Source organism: Pimephales promelas, chromosome 18 (genome assembly GCF_988280905.1).
Source record: "Pimephales promelas chromosome 18, fPimPro1.hap1.1, whole genome shotgun sequence".
Lineage (NCBI taxonomy): Eukaryota > Metazoa > Chordata > Actinopteri > Cypriniformes > Leuciscidae > Pimephales > Pimephales promelas.
In genome coordinates this window covers 6,978,585-6,995,259 of record NC_142786.1, presented here as the reverse complement: position 1 = coordinate 6,995,259, position 16,675 = coordinate 6,978,585, and the positions used below count along the sequence as shown (strand labels likewise).

Below are 16,675 nucleotides of genomic sequence, written 5' to 3'. Positions count from 1 at the left end.
CTTAGTAACATTAATGCATTTACTGTCACTTTTGATCAATTTAATGCATCCTTGCTAAAAAAAGTATTAATTTTTGTAATGCATACCTGCGAAAACAATGCATTTCTTCCTGTGTCAACCATTCCCTCCCTCCTTCTGTTCTAACTCTCGGCATCACATCCTCCTCTCTAGCAGCAGACCGTTGTTCTTCTTCTTCTTCGTCGTCTTCTTCTTCTTCCGCCTCTCTTTCCTCCTCTGGTTCCTCTTCTAACTCATCGCCTCCTTCGGTCTCCCTCACCCAGCGTTTCCGCTTGCGTCCCTTTCTGCGCTGGCTCTGCACTACAGACTCAATGACATCAACCACGGTGTCTCCCTCCCAGAGCACACTTCCTCTGTGCCTTTCAGGTAAAGGGTGGTTCTCTTGTTCAGATGCCTGTGGTGATGGGGGAGGCGAGGGCAGAGGGTACTTACGGGGACGGCCCGGACCCCGTTTTTTCACTACGTTGTTTCCTGTCCGCGCTTGCCTCTGGAGCTTCTTTGCACGGAGGATTTTGTTGACATGGAGCAGGTTGTTTTTGGGAGGGGGCCGATGGGAGTGATGCGAAGGGGGGGAGTCAAGGCCGCATGCAGGCTGGGAGGAGCATGTGGAGGGACTAGCCTGGCGACTGGTGGGCCGGAGAGCTGCGGCACTTCCAGGCTGGTCAAGAGTGCAATGAGAAAGGCAAGAGGAAGAGTGCGAGAGGGATAGAGGAGGGTGGTGGTGCCGATGATGAGGACCCTCGGACACCTCAGGAACACTGGATTGACCACCTCGGTTCATGCCAGACACATTCCCTGTGAGATTAAACCAAAAGGAGAGTTGAGTGGCTGAAAGTCAACAGACAATTATAATAACCAAGGATAAAATAAATGAAATTTAAAAAAAAAAAAAGCACAAACATATATACCACATGACTGTTACTGACTGGCTAATGTTGTATCCTTTAAACGTTGAGCCAAACTCAATACAGAAAACAGCATCCTGCCACTGATTAGCCTAAACTCTGAAATTCGTGATTAGATTATTATCTTTATTTTTAACAACTTTATTAACAGGCAAATAACAAAATGGGGACTTGATAATCTTTTCTACACCATCTGTAATCCAATTTATCTCCCAATGGCCAAATTCTGATGTAGAAGAAAAGAATCATCTCACAGATTCAGCAAAAAAAGCAGCATCATCTATTCATGTGTGCAGGGCCTCATTAACTGTGTTTCCTCTATCCTCCATTATCCCTTTAATTAACTTAATCTCAGTCTAACTCACTTTCAACACAGTCTAGTCTATTATGTTCTATTCATCTTGTCGTTCCATCAGACAATGTGTTTTTTCCACAATTCCTGTGCGAGACGAGTTACAAGTCAGTTTAATACTTATGGTTAGCTGCTTAGCTCTTTGCTCAAATCACATATTAATGACTGTCTGAGCAAGCACTACTAACTATATATGGGCACCAAATCATCAACTAACTCTTCCTTCCAATCACTTCTTAGACTTTTTTTCATCAGCCCTATTTTCCTCTAGCCTTTAATCCTCCTATTTTACTCTTTCTCATCAGTTTCTTGCTCTCACTGTCTGCTACCATGAATTAATGGTGCAGTGAATGACCAGTGGATGACCTCATGTCCTGAGCTCTAATTCTGGATTACATACTACACTTTGCTGTCTCACTAGCGACCCTCTATGCATTAACACGTATACACAAACACACTACCCATCCATCCCAGCATGACTGAGAAGCTGCATTGTTATGAAAACTGCTCTGTTTTACCTGGTTCAGTACTGTAACATTTGAGCAGGTGTTTATTAGGGCTGGGTATCGATTCAGATGTTCAATTTCGATTCGCAAGCTCTCAATTCGATTCGATTTCGATTCTCAATTCGACTATAATGAATATACATGTAAAAAAAAAAAAGAACAGTGCACATAAGTTTACGAGTGGTTAATTAATACAAAGAAATTAAGAGCCACAAACCTGTATATAAAACTATTTTTATTTTAGGTACACTATACACTAAATGCATACAATGAATAGACAGGATTTTGATGCAAGATGCAAAATTAATGCTAAAAATTGGACAAGTCAGAACAGTCGCACACCTTGATCAAACAGGATCAGGTTATTTTATGTTTAAGATAGATATAGATAAATAAATATATAAATAATTAGACAATATTTTATTACATTGATCGCACCTAAATGTTTGTTTTTACAATGGGGTCAATTTTTGTTAAGAGTTTATGCAACACATGGAAGCTTGATTTCAATCTTTGAATTAAATTGAAAAAAGTAGTACAAATAAATACAACAGAAAAAAGACACAAAAAAAAGAAACATAAAAAGGAAAAAGTTTTTGGGGTAGGTCAGAAATAGCACAGAAACTGAATAAAGTAATCCAAAATAACACTGGATAGTCTTTTAGTACTGATTGAATTAAATATATAGGCTATTAATTCTGATTTCTTACAGTTAAAATGCTATATTATGTTGTTTTGACGACAAAATTTATGACAGACACATATGGCTGCGTTCACTTTAAGAACTAATGCATGGATCCATTACTTTCATTACTGTCTGTCACACGCGATTTATGCTTATTTAAAACATAACAGACTGTCTTTACGAGGTTATCATCACCAAGACCAGAGTCTTGAGATAGTTTTGCGTGTCACTGTCAAAGCAATATAATCCACGGAAAAGAACAATATAATCCACGGAAAATAAATAATCCACGGAAAAGCAATATAATCACGGAAAAGCGAGCTGTTTGCGAGGCGGATTTAGGCTTGACTGTACGTGCACGCAGTGAAAAACATCTCTGAGAGGGCGCGAGTTTGCGTGAATGTTTAAACTGGTAAAACTTAAAAAGAAGTGAAAATGATAAATGTTAGTTACAATCACGATGCAATGCTGGCCCGATTTTGCAAGTGAATATTCGGTCATGTCCCGACTCCTAAACATGAGTGTGTATCGACGCCTGCTGCAGTGCTTGTCGCTTACCTTGTGCAGAGAGAGAAGACGCGGCACCACAAGCCCTGAATATGTAAAAAATCGATTTGTGGCCATTGAGAATCGATTTTGAATCGACCACATTTTTAAAAACGATTAATCGAAAAATCGATTTTTTTGCCCAGCCCTAGTGTTTATATGTGAATGTGAAAAAAATGTAGCTCCAGGTCTATATATGTAAGTAGCCTATTTGGAATCCCACTGCTATTAGAGGGCAGAAGAAATTATTTTGCAACAAGCCATTCTGCGTATATACTCGATAGTTTGTATTGTAGGACTTTTAACTACAAGCTGCAGCTTTGACTATTCTTGTATTAACTGCTTTAAACAGGTCATGCAAAATGCTTTTAATGTGATGACCAGGCCTTGAAATCAATACAGACCACTGACAGGAAGTACTGAAGACTAATCATAAATTTGCAGCATGCACTGAAGCAAGTGAGTCCAATAAAATTTTAGCACAGAATTATGGAGGACGCCGAGGTAAAGCTATATTTAGAGAGTGACAACATTTCACTGCATTAATTCTACAACCTTGACAATGTCAAACTAAATTAGGGTCACATCAGGAGGCTCATATTTGCATTCAGTCGGTTGAAAACAACATGTAAAAAAAGGACACTACTGAACTGAAAATGGATGTAATGTAATACTTTTGCGCTGTAATTATGGTTTATAGGTTTAATAGGCTTATCAATATCAGCATTAGTTCATAAGATTTTTCACTTACCCATCTCTCTCCTCTCTGCAGACGTGGAACGATCCCTTCTCACTGTCCGGTCCAAACGTGAAAGGCTGGGGCTCTCTGACGTTCCACCTTTTTTGCTCCGACTCCCCTTGAGCGAAGTTCGAGATAGTGCAGATGCAAACAAGTTGGTGTGGTGGCTGGTTTCTGCCTCCTCAACGGGGGAAGCAGCATCTTCCTCGTCACTCTCTGAGCACTCCACTGTATTTTGCGCATGTCCTTCAGAGAATGCACCAGACCCAGAAAGGGACTGATTTCTACAGAGTTTGGAGTAATCAGTATCAGAACTTCCCATTCTAAACCAGGAGTCAACCGGATGATGTCCCCGGCTTGTGCTGCCCAAAGACAGTCGTGAAGGCCCAAGACAAGACAAAGAGGCTTCTTTACGCTTGTACCGTTCTGCAGAAGATGAGGAGGAAGAGGAAGGAGAGTTGGCAGAGGCTGCCTGTTTGTTAGCACTGGAGTCAGCAGAGCCATCTCGCCCAAACCGGCAGCGCTGAAGGGACTCTACACTCCCTCGCTCCCCTCTTCCAACTCCCATCCCCTCACCTCCTCCACTTCTGCCACCTATGCTACCTACAACTCCACCACCATCATCACCCTCCTCTTCTCCACAGCGATCACGGTGCTTGTGTCTATGCTTGTGTTTGTGGTGCCAGCCAAATGACAGCTCAGACGACATGGCAGGATAGAGTACTGACGAACGACCACCACCTAGATATTCCTGCCTAAGCAGCTTATGTTTCTTCTTGTGAAATTTAGAGGGGTTAAGAAGCAGGTGGGATGGGTGATGATGATGGACATAAGAAGGGGGCGGAGGTGGAGGAAAAGAGGGGGAATGAACATGGTGGGATGGGCCAGAGTGGGGAGTCTGGTGATGGGGGTGGGGGTACAGGGCACTTGCTGGGGTATAACCTCGATAGTAGCCAAGTCCCAGTGGGGCAGAAGAGTATGGGACACCATAAGAAGGGTGATAAAAACCACCGCTAGACAGGGGAAAGCCTAACCCAGGTACAAACGGTACTTCTGATATAGATTCTCTGAGCTTAGGTGGCCGTCCTCTTTTCTTTTTAAGATCTGGCTTACGGACATAATGAAGTGAATCACATGGGTAGGCTGGGTGGGGCGAATAATATCCACTAAAATTTATCCTGAAGATGGTGGGCAAGAGGTCTCTATGTAGATAGTGATGGGGTGGTGGGTTGGTTCCACCTCCAAGGCTGCTGCTGGCTCTGGCACTTCCCAAGCTAGACCCACGGGCCGGTCCTGCTGCCCCAGCACCCAGACCCAAGCTGCTACCCAAACGAAGTGTAGGTGTGCGATGAGCAATTCGTATATCACTGAGCTGAACACAGATCTCATCCAAATCAGCCAAAAAGTCTGGGTCCTGTCGGCGTGTCCGCAGCTGAAGGTACTTCTTCTTGCGTTTGCGCTTTTGCCTTTTTATTTTGTCATAGCTAGGGCAGCCATGTGCACGACGCTTGCACTTATGCTTGTGCTTCTCTTTATGTCCAACCAAAGCAGATGATGGGGCAGCTGGGTGCGGTCTTCTTGGGTCAGGTGATGCCCTCGCTCCAAGTGGAGAGGGTGTAGGTGACGGACGTTCCAAGAGAACTGAAGATGAGTGCCGCCGCCTTCCTCTGGAAGAAAGTCCCATTCCCGCTCCCATGGCTGGACCTATGACACCAGGCATTAAGAGACCACTTGCCATACCCTGTGAGACCCCTACATTAGCTAAGCCACTTGCACAACCAGCCTTTTCCCCACGGTCAGAGGTGCTGTTGTTGTCTGTTCCAATGCCACTGTCACTGGGTACCGTCTCTTCGCTGTGCGATTCACTGACTGGGGAAGGTGTGGCCTCCTTCAGCTCACTCAGTGGAGCAGGAGACGTGGGCAATAGCGGCCTTGGGGGAGAAAACTTCCGATAATGGTAGTGTTGCCGGTAGTGGTGGTGGTGATGGTGGTAACCCCGGCAAGAAGACTTCTTTTGAGATGGGTGTGTTGTGGATGATGATGTGGAGCTCCCTATAGTGCGAGCAGATGGGGCTGAAAAAGTAGGTGGGGGAAAGGAGAACGAGTGGTGGCCCTGATGGGAGTGGCTGCAGTGTGGGTGGGATGAGAAATGCACTGAGCCAGGCTCAACAAAGCTAGCATCGCTAATGGGACTTTGACCTCCACTTGACTGTGAGAGTGATGGGGAAGGGAACACCTCAGATGGAGGCAACTGGTGTTGCTGGTTTTGCAAGGTCTGCGACTGGTGATGATGGAGTGGGGAAGAAGTGTTTGGCGACAAGAACGGTTCTGGAGGGGGTGTGGGGGCACCTGGGGAGAGATTAGCTGATGATTTTGGCTTACGACCCCTCCTTTTACCCATATATATTGTCCCCTTTTTGCTAACATTGATCTGCGGCCCTAGTTTGCCCCCAAATGTAGCAGCCAGTGACGAAAGAGACTGTGGTTTTGTAGCAGCCGGTGCTCCCGGTGGCCCACTGTTTCTGGGGCCTTCCTGCTCAGTCCCTGGTTTCGGCCCAAGCAGAATTTGGCTGAGGAGCCTCTTTCGTTTCACTGTCTTCATTTTATTGATTTTGCCTATAATCGTCTTCATGATGAGCTGCCCATTGCCCTTATTACGAAAAGGTTTTTCACCAACTGAAGCATCCCCTGACTCAGGAGCAAGTGTTGGGGGCTGGGTTTCTTGTGGAAGGGTTGGAGGTAAGCGCTTGGGGCGCCCTCGCTTTCTTGCCATGGGTTTAGGTGGATTAAAGTCCACTTCAGGGTGCAAAACAGGGGGGTCCTGCTCTTCTTTAGATTTGAGCAGACTGGAGTAGACTTTTGAGGGTGCCAGTTTGTTTGGGGTGCGGCCACGTGCTGGTGCATCTAACCGAGGCATTTTGTTCTTGGGCCGTCCCCTCTTCTTGGGTGAAGATTCAAAAAGTTCTGAAACAACAGTGGGCATGAGATTAGAATTGGGGGGCATGAGATTAGAATTTGGAGGCCGTCCCACAGGACGCCGAACAGGGGATAGGGATGAAAGCCCTAAGGGCATTGGTGTGGTGAGTTTCTGATGGTTAGTAGCAGCCTCAAGTAAAGACTTGTGGGTTCGATTCACCGCCTTCGTCCAGCGAGGTCGCCGTCCCCGCCGCTTCTTAAGAGGCTTTGAATCCTGCTCAGTTGGTGATGCAGGAGATGCAGCCCCAATGTCATCGCATAGTGGTGTTGGGCTCCTGCTGGCACCAGAAGGGTATGAAGGAGAAATAGTGCATTTGGTGGACTCAGCAGGACTTGGTACCCCACTAACACGGCTTTCCTGATTGGGACTACGTTTGACTGGGCTTGAGCTCTCACTGTGTTTACCCCTCTCACTTCGAGGAGCTGACAAAGGACACCTTTCTTTAGCATCTTGCTTCCCTGCCATGGCTGGAGTGGAGCCCTTACTTAAATCTCTGGGACTGTCCATGTCTTTGTCTCGGTCACGCTCTTTGTCTTTCTCAGTAAACTCCTCTATTCGGGAGGGGCTTGCTCTAGGGCATGAGGCTACGGAGCCTGGCAAACCTATGTGAGATCCTGTACTTCCAATTCTCTCTGAGGAGGAGGATGACGAAGAGGAAAATATTGGTGAAGAAAGAGAAGCCGTGGAGGAAGAATGAGATGGGCAATGCCCAAGACGAGATTTTAATCCATTGGTGGTACTGTTGTCAGTGCTTTCATTTGTGGATGCCGTTGTCAAACGACTATTGTTTTGAGACAGAACAGTACTAGTGGTGGTTGTGCTGCTGTTGCTATTCGTGACACCTTTTGAAAGTCCATCTGATTCCTCTTTTCTAGAGGTGCCAGAAAATTTTTCCAGTATACTGTCTTTGTTTTTGGAACCATATGGGCGACCTGGGGGCCGTGAAACAGGTGGAGCTGGGGCATGGTGCACTGCCCTGGAATAAGTGTTCCTATTTGCCATAGCCCGTTCAGGACGCTGCAGATTAGAAATTAAGGGAGGTGAGCTACTGTGTGCTGGAGCTGGAGACACCTTCCGGGCTTTCGGCTTTGGGCACTTTGAAGGTGGGCATGTAGCAATGAGCTGTGCAAGCTTCTCGGTCACAGTAGGGGCACCCCAGGCAGAAATTCCTCTTTCTTGTTCCTTTTGCCCCTCAGAAAAATTGTACTGAGAAGATTTTAAGATCCCATCTGTTTTGGGTTCCTGTTGTGATGTGACAGCTGGGGGCATTGTTGGTGGCGATGGGGCGGGGGAGTTGGTTTGTGGAACATGGTTTTTCTTTCCAGAGGAGTGTGATTTGCTTTCTGTCATGGGGCGATGAAGGTTAAGGGGTCTCTCTGAAGAAGCAACAGATTTGACATCAGCTTTTCCTTCGGACTTACAGGCAAGTTTTGGAGGACCCTATATGTATATAAAGAAGAAAATACTGAGTCACAGAAACACCGTTACATACATTTAATTTAATGGAATATGGAAAATCATGAAACACAAAAAAAGGATGCATTATTAACTGTGCTGGATTTCTCCAAGCTTTTAGAAAAAAATACCTAATTGTATGTCTTTTTTAATGTTTTATGCCACTAAAATTCCTGTTCATTATTTTAATATTGGACCATTTTACTTGTTTATTTTCTTCTTTCAAATCAATAATACAGCAGAGAGAGAGAGAGAGAGAGAGAGAGAGAGAGAGAGAGAGACGGGAGAATGAGTATGTGTTCAAAATAGAGAAATAGAAACCGGGTTAAGAGACATTAGGACAGAGTTGAGACAAAGTTGGAGAAACAAAATCTAAAAGTGAACAACAAAGTGCTCTGGGTCAAACAGAAAAGCATAGGCCTAGTTAATGGAGAAATGAGGAAAAGGAAAGTGTTTGGGTTACTGAAAAAGAGAAAAGTGAGAAGAGTGAGCAAAGCTTATTTATCTGAATGAAACCACAGTTTAGCAAAAGGAAAGTGTAGTGAGAGGGATATTTGAAGTTTGTCTATCCCTTATCCCTGTTGGTTTGTTGTACTGGATGCTTGTTATGTAATTTTAGCTAGTCTTTTTCATTGTTTAAAATTTCTTAGACATCTAAGAAATGCTGCATGACAAGTTTAAACAACCTTACCCTTTTTGCTGGAGCACTTCCATTCACAGGAGTGACTTGACTGGTTGAAACCGGCGGTGGAGGAAGAGAAGGCGAGGGAGATGCAGCAGCAGGAGCAGTAGATGATAGAGGTGCTCCTCGGTTGACAGAGGGGCTTTTCTCTCCTTCTTTTGCATGACTTGGGCTAGAAGTGTGGCTGCTCCCATCAATGGCTCCAGCCCCACGATTACCACGCCCCCCGCCTCTGCCTCCACTATGTCTTACAGTGGCTCGGAAGGCTGGCCGACAGACATAGTTCTCAAGGATCTTAGGTGGCTTCTTCATGCGTTTGGCCTGCAGGCCTATTTTGAGTTTGACGTTACCCTCAGAGTAACTGGTTTCTTTGACTGAGAACTGTGTGGGTTGCTGTTGTTGGTCACTAGTCCCACTTTCAGCACCACAAGATTCACTCTGTGCTCCATCTCTCGGTTTCTCTCGCTTCTTCTTCTCCTCTTCATCGTCCTTCTTCCCTCCTACTCCTTCCTTCTCACGTTCTGTTGGGGGGGCATTGGCAGGGAGTGGAGGTGGCGTAGAGGGCCCCCCCTGTGTCCTCTGATCCATTGGTGATTTGGGGAACAAGGGGGGCTTGAGGGTGACAGGATGTTCTTACTTGCAGGTATAGGTACAGGAGGACTTTCCAGATGTCAGGTAGGAGGAAGTAAGTTGAATGGAGGGGAAGGGGAAGGGGGGTGTAGCAGAGGTCGGAAATAAATCCTTGTTGGGTTGAAGCAATGTCGTCCCTTGCCAAGTGCCCAGCTCTCTCACCTTCAAACTGTGGAGATAAAAACAGAAGGTTGTTAAGACCAAAAGACAAATAAGCCACAATTCTAAGACAGCGTTAACCTTTAATGTAATTATTAACACAGAATGGTTTGCAAACATGGATCACTACTACCACCACAAATACGACTTTGGATGATACAAACTTAGGACATAGAAAGGCTAGACAGCTGCAATTCACTAATATCCAGAAATCTGCTGCCAGACATAAAGCTGACACAAATTTACTTTATAAACTAAACACATTTCAGTAATATTTTTATGAATCATTGAGGCTTTTGAAGAAAACTTTTTTTACAACTGCATTGCTTCATAGCTTCATATTCTAATAACTGCACAAAAAAAGTACTGGGGGCTTTTGCCGCTAGCACACCTCCAAAACAAAAGGCCACCAAGTAATTTAGTACTGCACCAGCCACAGGTGCTTTCTGCGGGTCAAGTCATTGGGAGGCGAGACCGAGCGGTGACCTCAACATAAAAGGTCCTCTGGGAGACAGAGGATCCAGTCACCTTTCCGAGCCTTTTTATGACTTCTAGTCAGAAAAGCACAGAGAGTGAATGAAAGGCCCGGGAAAGAAAAGGAAAAAGAGAGGGAAGTGGACAGTTTCTTTATGCCCCACTGAGAGTGATGGTTTAAATATTACACAAGTCTATTAAGAACGCTTAGGGCATTGGAGCGTTACATGTATGGTTACGGACGTTTAGAGCTCGGCACGAGAAAAAGCTCAGAGAGCCGTTTTACGGGCTCTTATTTCATTAGTGGTGGTCTTTTATATTGAGAGAGTTGTTTTCTGTGAAATCACCACAACTACAATCTGGCTACAGAACTTGGAATCATGCCTTCCCTTTCTCTACTCTGACTTCTCTATGTTTACTATGATTACTCACCCCATTTCACTTAAACACTCTTCCATTCGCTGCTTCTCGTTTCACACATGGTCCTCCAAAAATCACACCTCGCTTGTTCTGTGTCCGACCTACCCTTTCACCCCATTCTGTCACCCTCTTCGTCCTCTCACTCATTCAGTCTCCCTCTAACACTCACTTGGAAATCTAACAGTACAGCGGTCAAACTAGAGCGGTTGTGCTTCTGCTAATCGAAAACACATTTCCCTAGCACTCCCTCCCTCCATCTTTTTTTCCCTGGTCCGTCCCTCCCTTAGTGACAATCATTCCCCTATTTCCTCAGCGCTCTGGGTCATACTCCGCTTCTCGTTACTGTGTTATTCGCTCTCTTGTCCCTCCTCTCTTTGCGGAGAAGATGCCAAAAATAAATGCTACCTTGTATTGCAAAATGGCTGCGGGAAAAGTCTTGAGGGAAATCTGGACAGAATTGCAGCAAGCTATCGCTTGCTAATAATCCAAGACGTTTAAATTTATGTATCTGATGCTATAGGAATCACATGCTCTTGCCGTTGCAAGCATCATACTCTATAAGTTGAGCTACCAGAACAAAATAATTTAAACAAACCAACTAAAACACTATTTTACACTAGTTGTGTTACAAATATTACACATTACTAGTTAATTACTACTTATAAAAATGTGAACTATATATAATTGCACTAATAAAAATGGGTTAAACTTTATTTTAAGGCGTCTTTGTTACACTGTAATTATGTAATTATGCATAATTTCAGGTTATAGTAGTATTTTGTAGTTATAGTAACTTCATGTAACAATGACACTGTAAAATAAAGTGTTGCCCAAATATGACACACCAAGTATATAGTTAATTACAGCTTCTTTTCAGTTATTTATGGAAGTACGTGGAAATATGAACACTAAAAGAAAGTGTGACAAGATAAAGCTATTTGTCTCAGTGTAACAAAGTGAATTTATCAACAGACAAAAACTGTACTCTGAAGTCGATTCCTCTATCCACGCTCTTTCAGCACCTGTCATTCATGACTGTATAATCTGTGCTTGTTTTGGCAGCATAGAGATATAATATACTAACTCAGTGTGTTTAGACAGCCTCTTCTTCAACTATGAAATTAGGTGCCCTCGTTTATTATATGAGTACTAAAAGCCACAACCTCCAGTCAGCCAAAAAACACTGCAGGACAAATTGGGAGACAGTGGAGCAGTTGAAGTTTGAGAGATTTTTAGGGTGCTTTCACATCTGTCTCATTTAGTTCGGTTGAATCGCATTAGAGTTCGCTTTCCCTCTTGGTGCGGTTCGTTTGGGCAGGTGTGAAGGCAGCAATCGCACTCAGGTGCGCACCAAAAGCGGACCAAGCGTACGAGGAGGTCTCTGTACGCTTTCAAACGAACTCTGGAGCGGTTTGTTTGTGGTGAGAACGTGATCCGACTTCGAACAGACCCAACTGCCAAATAACTGTGCATTTTTGGACTAAACCAGCTGCAGTAGTAAACAAAATGATTATTTTTATTTTTATAGCCAATAGCGCTCTCTTTAAGCCATGACTGACTTGCCGCGTTCTGCACTTTCACTAAAACACTCATAATAAACACTGAAGTTGTCCGCACTGCACAGTGAATCTCTTATTTATATCGCGTCTATACTTTGTTGTTTAAGATGGGATTTGCGAAAGGCTGTGCTGATTCTGAACATACATTGCGAGTGAATTCTCCGCATGTCAGCCAGATTTTCCTCGTTCGTCTTTGTTTACTTCCAGGAGTTCTGTTGGAATTTTCACGCACGTTCTGACCAATCTAAGTGCACTTATGGAAATATGTTCAAGACATATCTGGCCAACGAGTAATGTGGGTGTTGTCACGTCGACTCACATGACTATATTTTGGTTCATTTCATCAATTCATCAACTGATTCGGAACAGAGCAATCAGTGTGGTGTGAAAACAAACCAAAACCTCTGAAAAATGCTACAAAGTTTAATTTTTCGCCCTTGGTCCGGATCAAATGAACCGAACTACAGATGTGAAAGCACCCTTAGTGAGGATTATGGTGAATAGAAGGCAAGGAGAAAAAACTCTTTTCCAATCGACAAATTGCATCTAAAAGCTAGTAAAAATATGGTGTATATGACAGTAAACAATTAGCATCTCTTCTCATTTTCCACTTATCCCTTTACATGCAGTTATGTCTTGTTTGATTCAAAACTGTCTTTTAAGCTACTATTTCCATAGTGGAGTTGCTATGCAACCAGAGTAGCAACTCATTTTTTTAATATTGTGAGACGTATCTGAAGTAAACATTATCAAAAAATAAAAAAGGTAGGGGACTGAGTTCTATTCATCAGATACAAATTGGATGGAGTTGATTGGATGCAAGCTTGCAGATTGTATAAAAGGGGCGGGGTTTAAGTGAATGCCATGATTATAGAAGTCTAGCATGTCACCAAAAAGACATCTGTCATTTCACTGGAAAATCTAGTTGACATTGATTAAAAATTACAAGCTTACATGCATAGATGAACCAGCCACAATAAGATCAAAAACATGCATTTAGAAAAATAGGGTGAATTTTGTTTCATGCCGACCCAAAATGTAATGTATTTAGACATTCAAAGGAATAGTTCACCTAAAAATGAAAATTCTGACATTCTGGTTACCAACATTCTTCAAAATATCATATTTTGTGTTCAACAGAAGACAGATACAAGATTGGGACAACTAGAGGGTAAATAATGACAGAATTTTCATTTTAGGGTGAACTTTCCACACTTGAATGTCATTGCATTAGAAATCAATATCCAGCCAAGTGGCATCGGCAAACAAATAATGTCTATACTTTTCTGTCTAAAGTTAATTTTACTTATTTAGACATCTTTGCAATTATTTTTTTTAACCAACGGGTCTCAAAAGTGATTTTTTTTAGTGAAGTTTAGCACATCAACTATGAATGTTAACGTTTAACAACAAGAAAGTCCCTACATAATTTTAATCTTCATTTGAACCGTATATAAAAAGTAGACTTGTGCATGTGCTATCTGTTTTGTTTTTTTTAAATGCAACTACTTTTTTTACTCCTCATCTAATAAAATGATATTCATTCCATTTTAAGTGTCTATTATTTTGGAGCAACTGTTTATCTACTAACTCGCCACTTAGCATCAGATGCAATAGTAAACTTCTCTAACACAGGCTAAGCATTGGGATCTGCACTCATATTTAAACACAATGCGTCTTAGCACAATCTTTTCCGATCACAAACTAATGCCTGCAATCATGGCTATCCACTCAAACAGCACTCAGGCAGCGGGAAGCTTAGTTCTGGTTTCCTTGACAGCGGAGTCAGAGGTCAAAGGTGGTTCAGAGGCTCCAGACACCACTTTCTACACTTTCCTACGCTCCTCAAGACATCTGCTCCAATGGGAAAAAATATAACCAAGCAAAGGCGCGCGCAATTTGCATGTGCACTGAACCCTATTAGGAGTGAGGTTAACTGAGGATGATCTACTCGCAGGTGCTTCTGGAGGTTCATTTCAATGAAACTTGTCATTTTTATGAACACGTAACACCAGAACTCATTCATGAATACCCCAGCACCTAGTAAACACCATACGTTCTGGCAACAACAAACAAAGCTCGCGAGTTACGCATCAAAATACTGCATTTTCCTCACTTGTTTTGACAGCTGATGCCCTAATAAACAAACCACCTGGATTAAATAATTTATTGAGTATTTGCAGTTTAAATACAGAAAGAATTAACAAGCCACTCACCTTGATAGCGGTCCAGAACTGCGTTCACATAATTTGCGATCAAAATCCTCCCTTCGTGCGCAACAGCATGGTCGCTTGGATATTTATCTTGAAATTGCTGATATGGCCAAAAAAAAAAGCAAAAGGGAAAACGGTCACATTTTTCGAGAGAACATTCTAACCAATGCATGGCATAACGAAATATTCGTCAAGTCCGTCACGTTTGAACTAGTCACCCCGCAAAAATTACGATATTTATATACGTGAGGCGCACTGGTCACGGTTTATGATCCTATAGCTAGCATAGCTAGTTAGCAAAGCATCATATCTTGAGCTAAACCTTACATTACTGTATATGTCAAAATTTAGACTGCATGAAACAATATTAGCAAGTTATTAGACTGTGACTCTTACTACAACGGGATGTCAAAATATATTGCTGCCATTGCAATTTTTTTTAAGACACATGTCAGAGCAATGTAAGTTCATCGCGGCTACAACCCCACGTACACAACGTCAACGGTCATTTAATTCACGTCTCTGTGTTGTTTACTACCTCTCAAACGAGTGAATTCACACCAGGTAATTGGTACCACTAAACCCGAACTCTAATGAAACGGCTGATCTGTCCTGTCAGGCACATTTACTGGGTATGGCTAGCTAAACCCCCGCGATCCGTCCACACGACCAGTAATGTAACGAAGCAGCCACTGTTGGTGTGTTTCAGATTAGTAAAGTGTTCCCTTATCGCCCCGGTCGTCAAAAAAGATCCAACAGTGGCGTACAAACATCCTCGGGAGGACCAAAAGAAGCAGAATACAAAAATCTAACCCTCTTCGGGATGAGCCTTGCACGGGTTATTAAAAACACGAACTGTCAACAAAATGGCGGCTGCTGCGTTGAATCAACAGAGGACCCGAAATGGATCTCTCCCTCAAATTCTTCACCCTCTCCCCCGTCTTGTGTGCGGCGCTTGTTACCCGTGATAATCCGATGTGTCGCCCGAATCCCTCTCCGGGTCAGCGTTAGTCGAGCTCAGACACGTCGGAATGGGCCTCTCTCGTTAATCGGGCCTCCATGTCTGCTAAGCCCGTATCGTTTCTGTCAGTACACCACGGGCATTCTCACAGTCAGAGCGGGCGGGAGGCGAGGTGAGGAAAGGAGGGGGACGGGTAGAAGGGAGGGGAGTCGAGGGCAGTTGTCGAAGAACTAGGTTGTTCGACACTTTCTCCCTGCTAAATTGTACGGGGCATATTCAATTACAGACATTTGAACAACATACGGGCTATAATTGTTTCCCTCAGATGGACATATAGAGCAGTAACGTTAACGTTACACGTTTGATGAATCACTAAAAGATTGACTCCTGAGCAAGAGGGTCGTGTGTTGTACGCTCGTGGCAGTGTTTACCCACAGTGAAATATCGAGACACCCCTGGGAATCGTAGCCGTGAGGCGGGTTGTGTAATAGTATAAGTGAGCAGAATCCATCATTAGGAGACCAGCAACTAATAGTTGCTTGTTTTGAAGGAATCTTTTAAGTGGAACAAGGACATAAAGTTTCAAGAGGGCTGTCATTGTTAGATTGTTTAGGCTATCACCTGAAAGTGATTCAAGTGATATTTAAAGACAAATTAATTAATAATAATTATGACTTTCAGTTAAATGACTTTTTTTAACAGGTCAGTTCAGTAAATTATTCAATGACTCACAAAACACACTACAGAAAGGGCTACTGAAATTAAATCTTTTTAGTTGAAGAAATTCAGGGCTGCGTCCAATCGCATACTTTCTTGAGTAGGTACACATTGTGAATAAGTAATAACTTAGTAATAAGTTCTATATAGTATGAATATGTGTAGTATGAGTGTAATCTGGATGTAGCTACACCATGTCATTGTGACCAGTTATGTTGCTTCACTGCCATTCATAAATCCTCTCCTGTGGCCTCATGGGATTGAAAAGTGTCCATCGTATGCACACTTCAGAATCTAGCCGGAAGTAGTAGGTCATCGGGTGGCTTTTTGCCTGCTCTTTTATGAGTAGGCCTACTGTGAATTCGGACATGTTTCTTTCGTCGCATTCTGTTTTTCACCTTTATAGGGAAATATGCGATTTCAGATGCAGCCACTGAGTTTAATCAAAATCCCAACAACTATTGCGAAAAGGGCATCAATTATAGCCATTTCTGGATCCTGTTGTGTCATGTCATGTCAGTGGATATTAGCTGTGGAGTTGTGTAACAGCACAAGTGGGCATAATTCGCAATTAAGAAACAATGACCACTGAAATCTGCATTTTTATTTGACCTTTATTTCATTTATTTGACACAAACTCCCTTTGAACTTTTGAATCAAGCTTGGAGGAGGTGGGA

The 16,675-nt window shown here is 43.1% G+C and overlaps 1 protein-coding gene across 1 annotated transcript in view; it reads right to left on the bottom strand.

Moving 5' to 3' along the window:
- The window catches only part of ash1l (ASH1 like histone lysine methyltransferase), a 37,983-nt gene extending 22,534 nt beyond the window's left edge, over positions 1-15,449 (bottom strand). Inside the window, exons 1-5 of the mRNA XM_089122924.1 lie at positions 15,283-15,449; positions 14,324-14,420; positions 8,875-9,664; positions 3,764-8,168; positions 87-813 (exon numbers count right to left, since the gene is read on the bottom strand). Of these exons, the coding sequence (XP_088979050.1) occupies positions 87-813; positions 3,764-8,168; positions 8,875-9,453 (5,711 nt within the window). The 5' untranslated portion in view covers positions 9,454-9,664; positions 14,324-14,420; positions 15,283-15,449. The remainder of the gene's footprint in view (positions 1-86; positions 814-3,763; positions 8,169-8,874; positions 9,665-14,323; positions 14,421-15,282) is intronic.
- Positions 15,450-16,675: the final 1,226 nt, after the last annotated feature.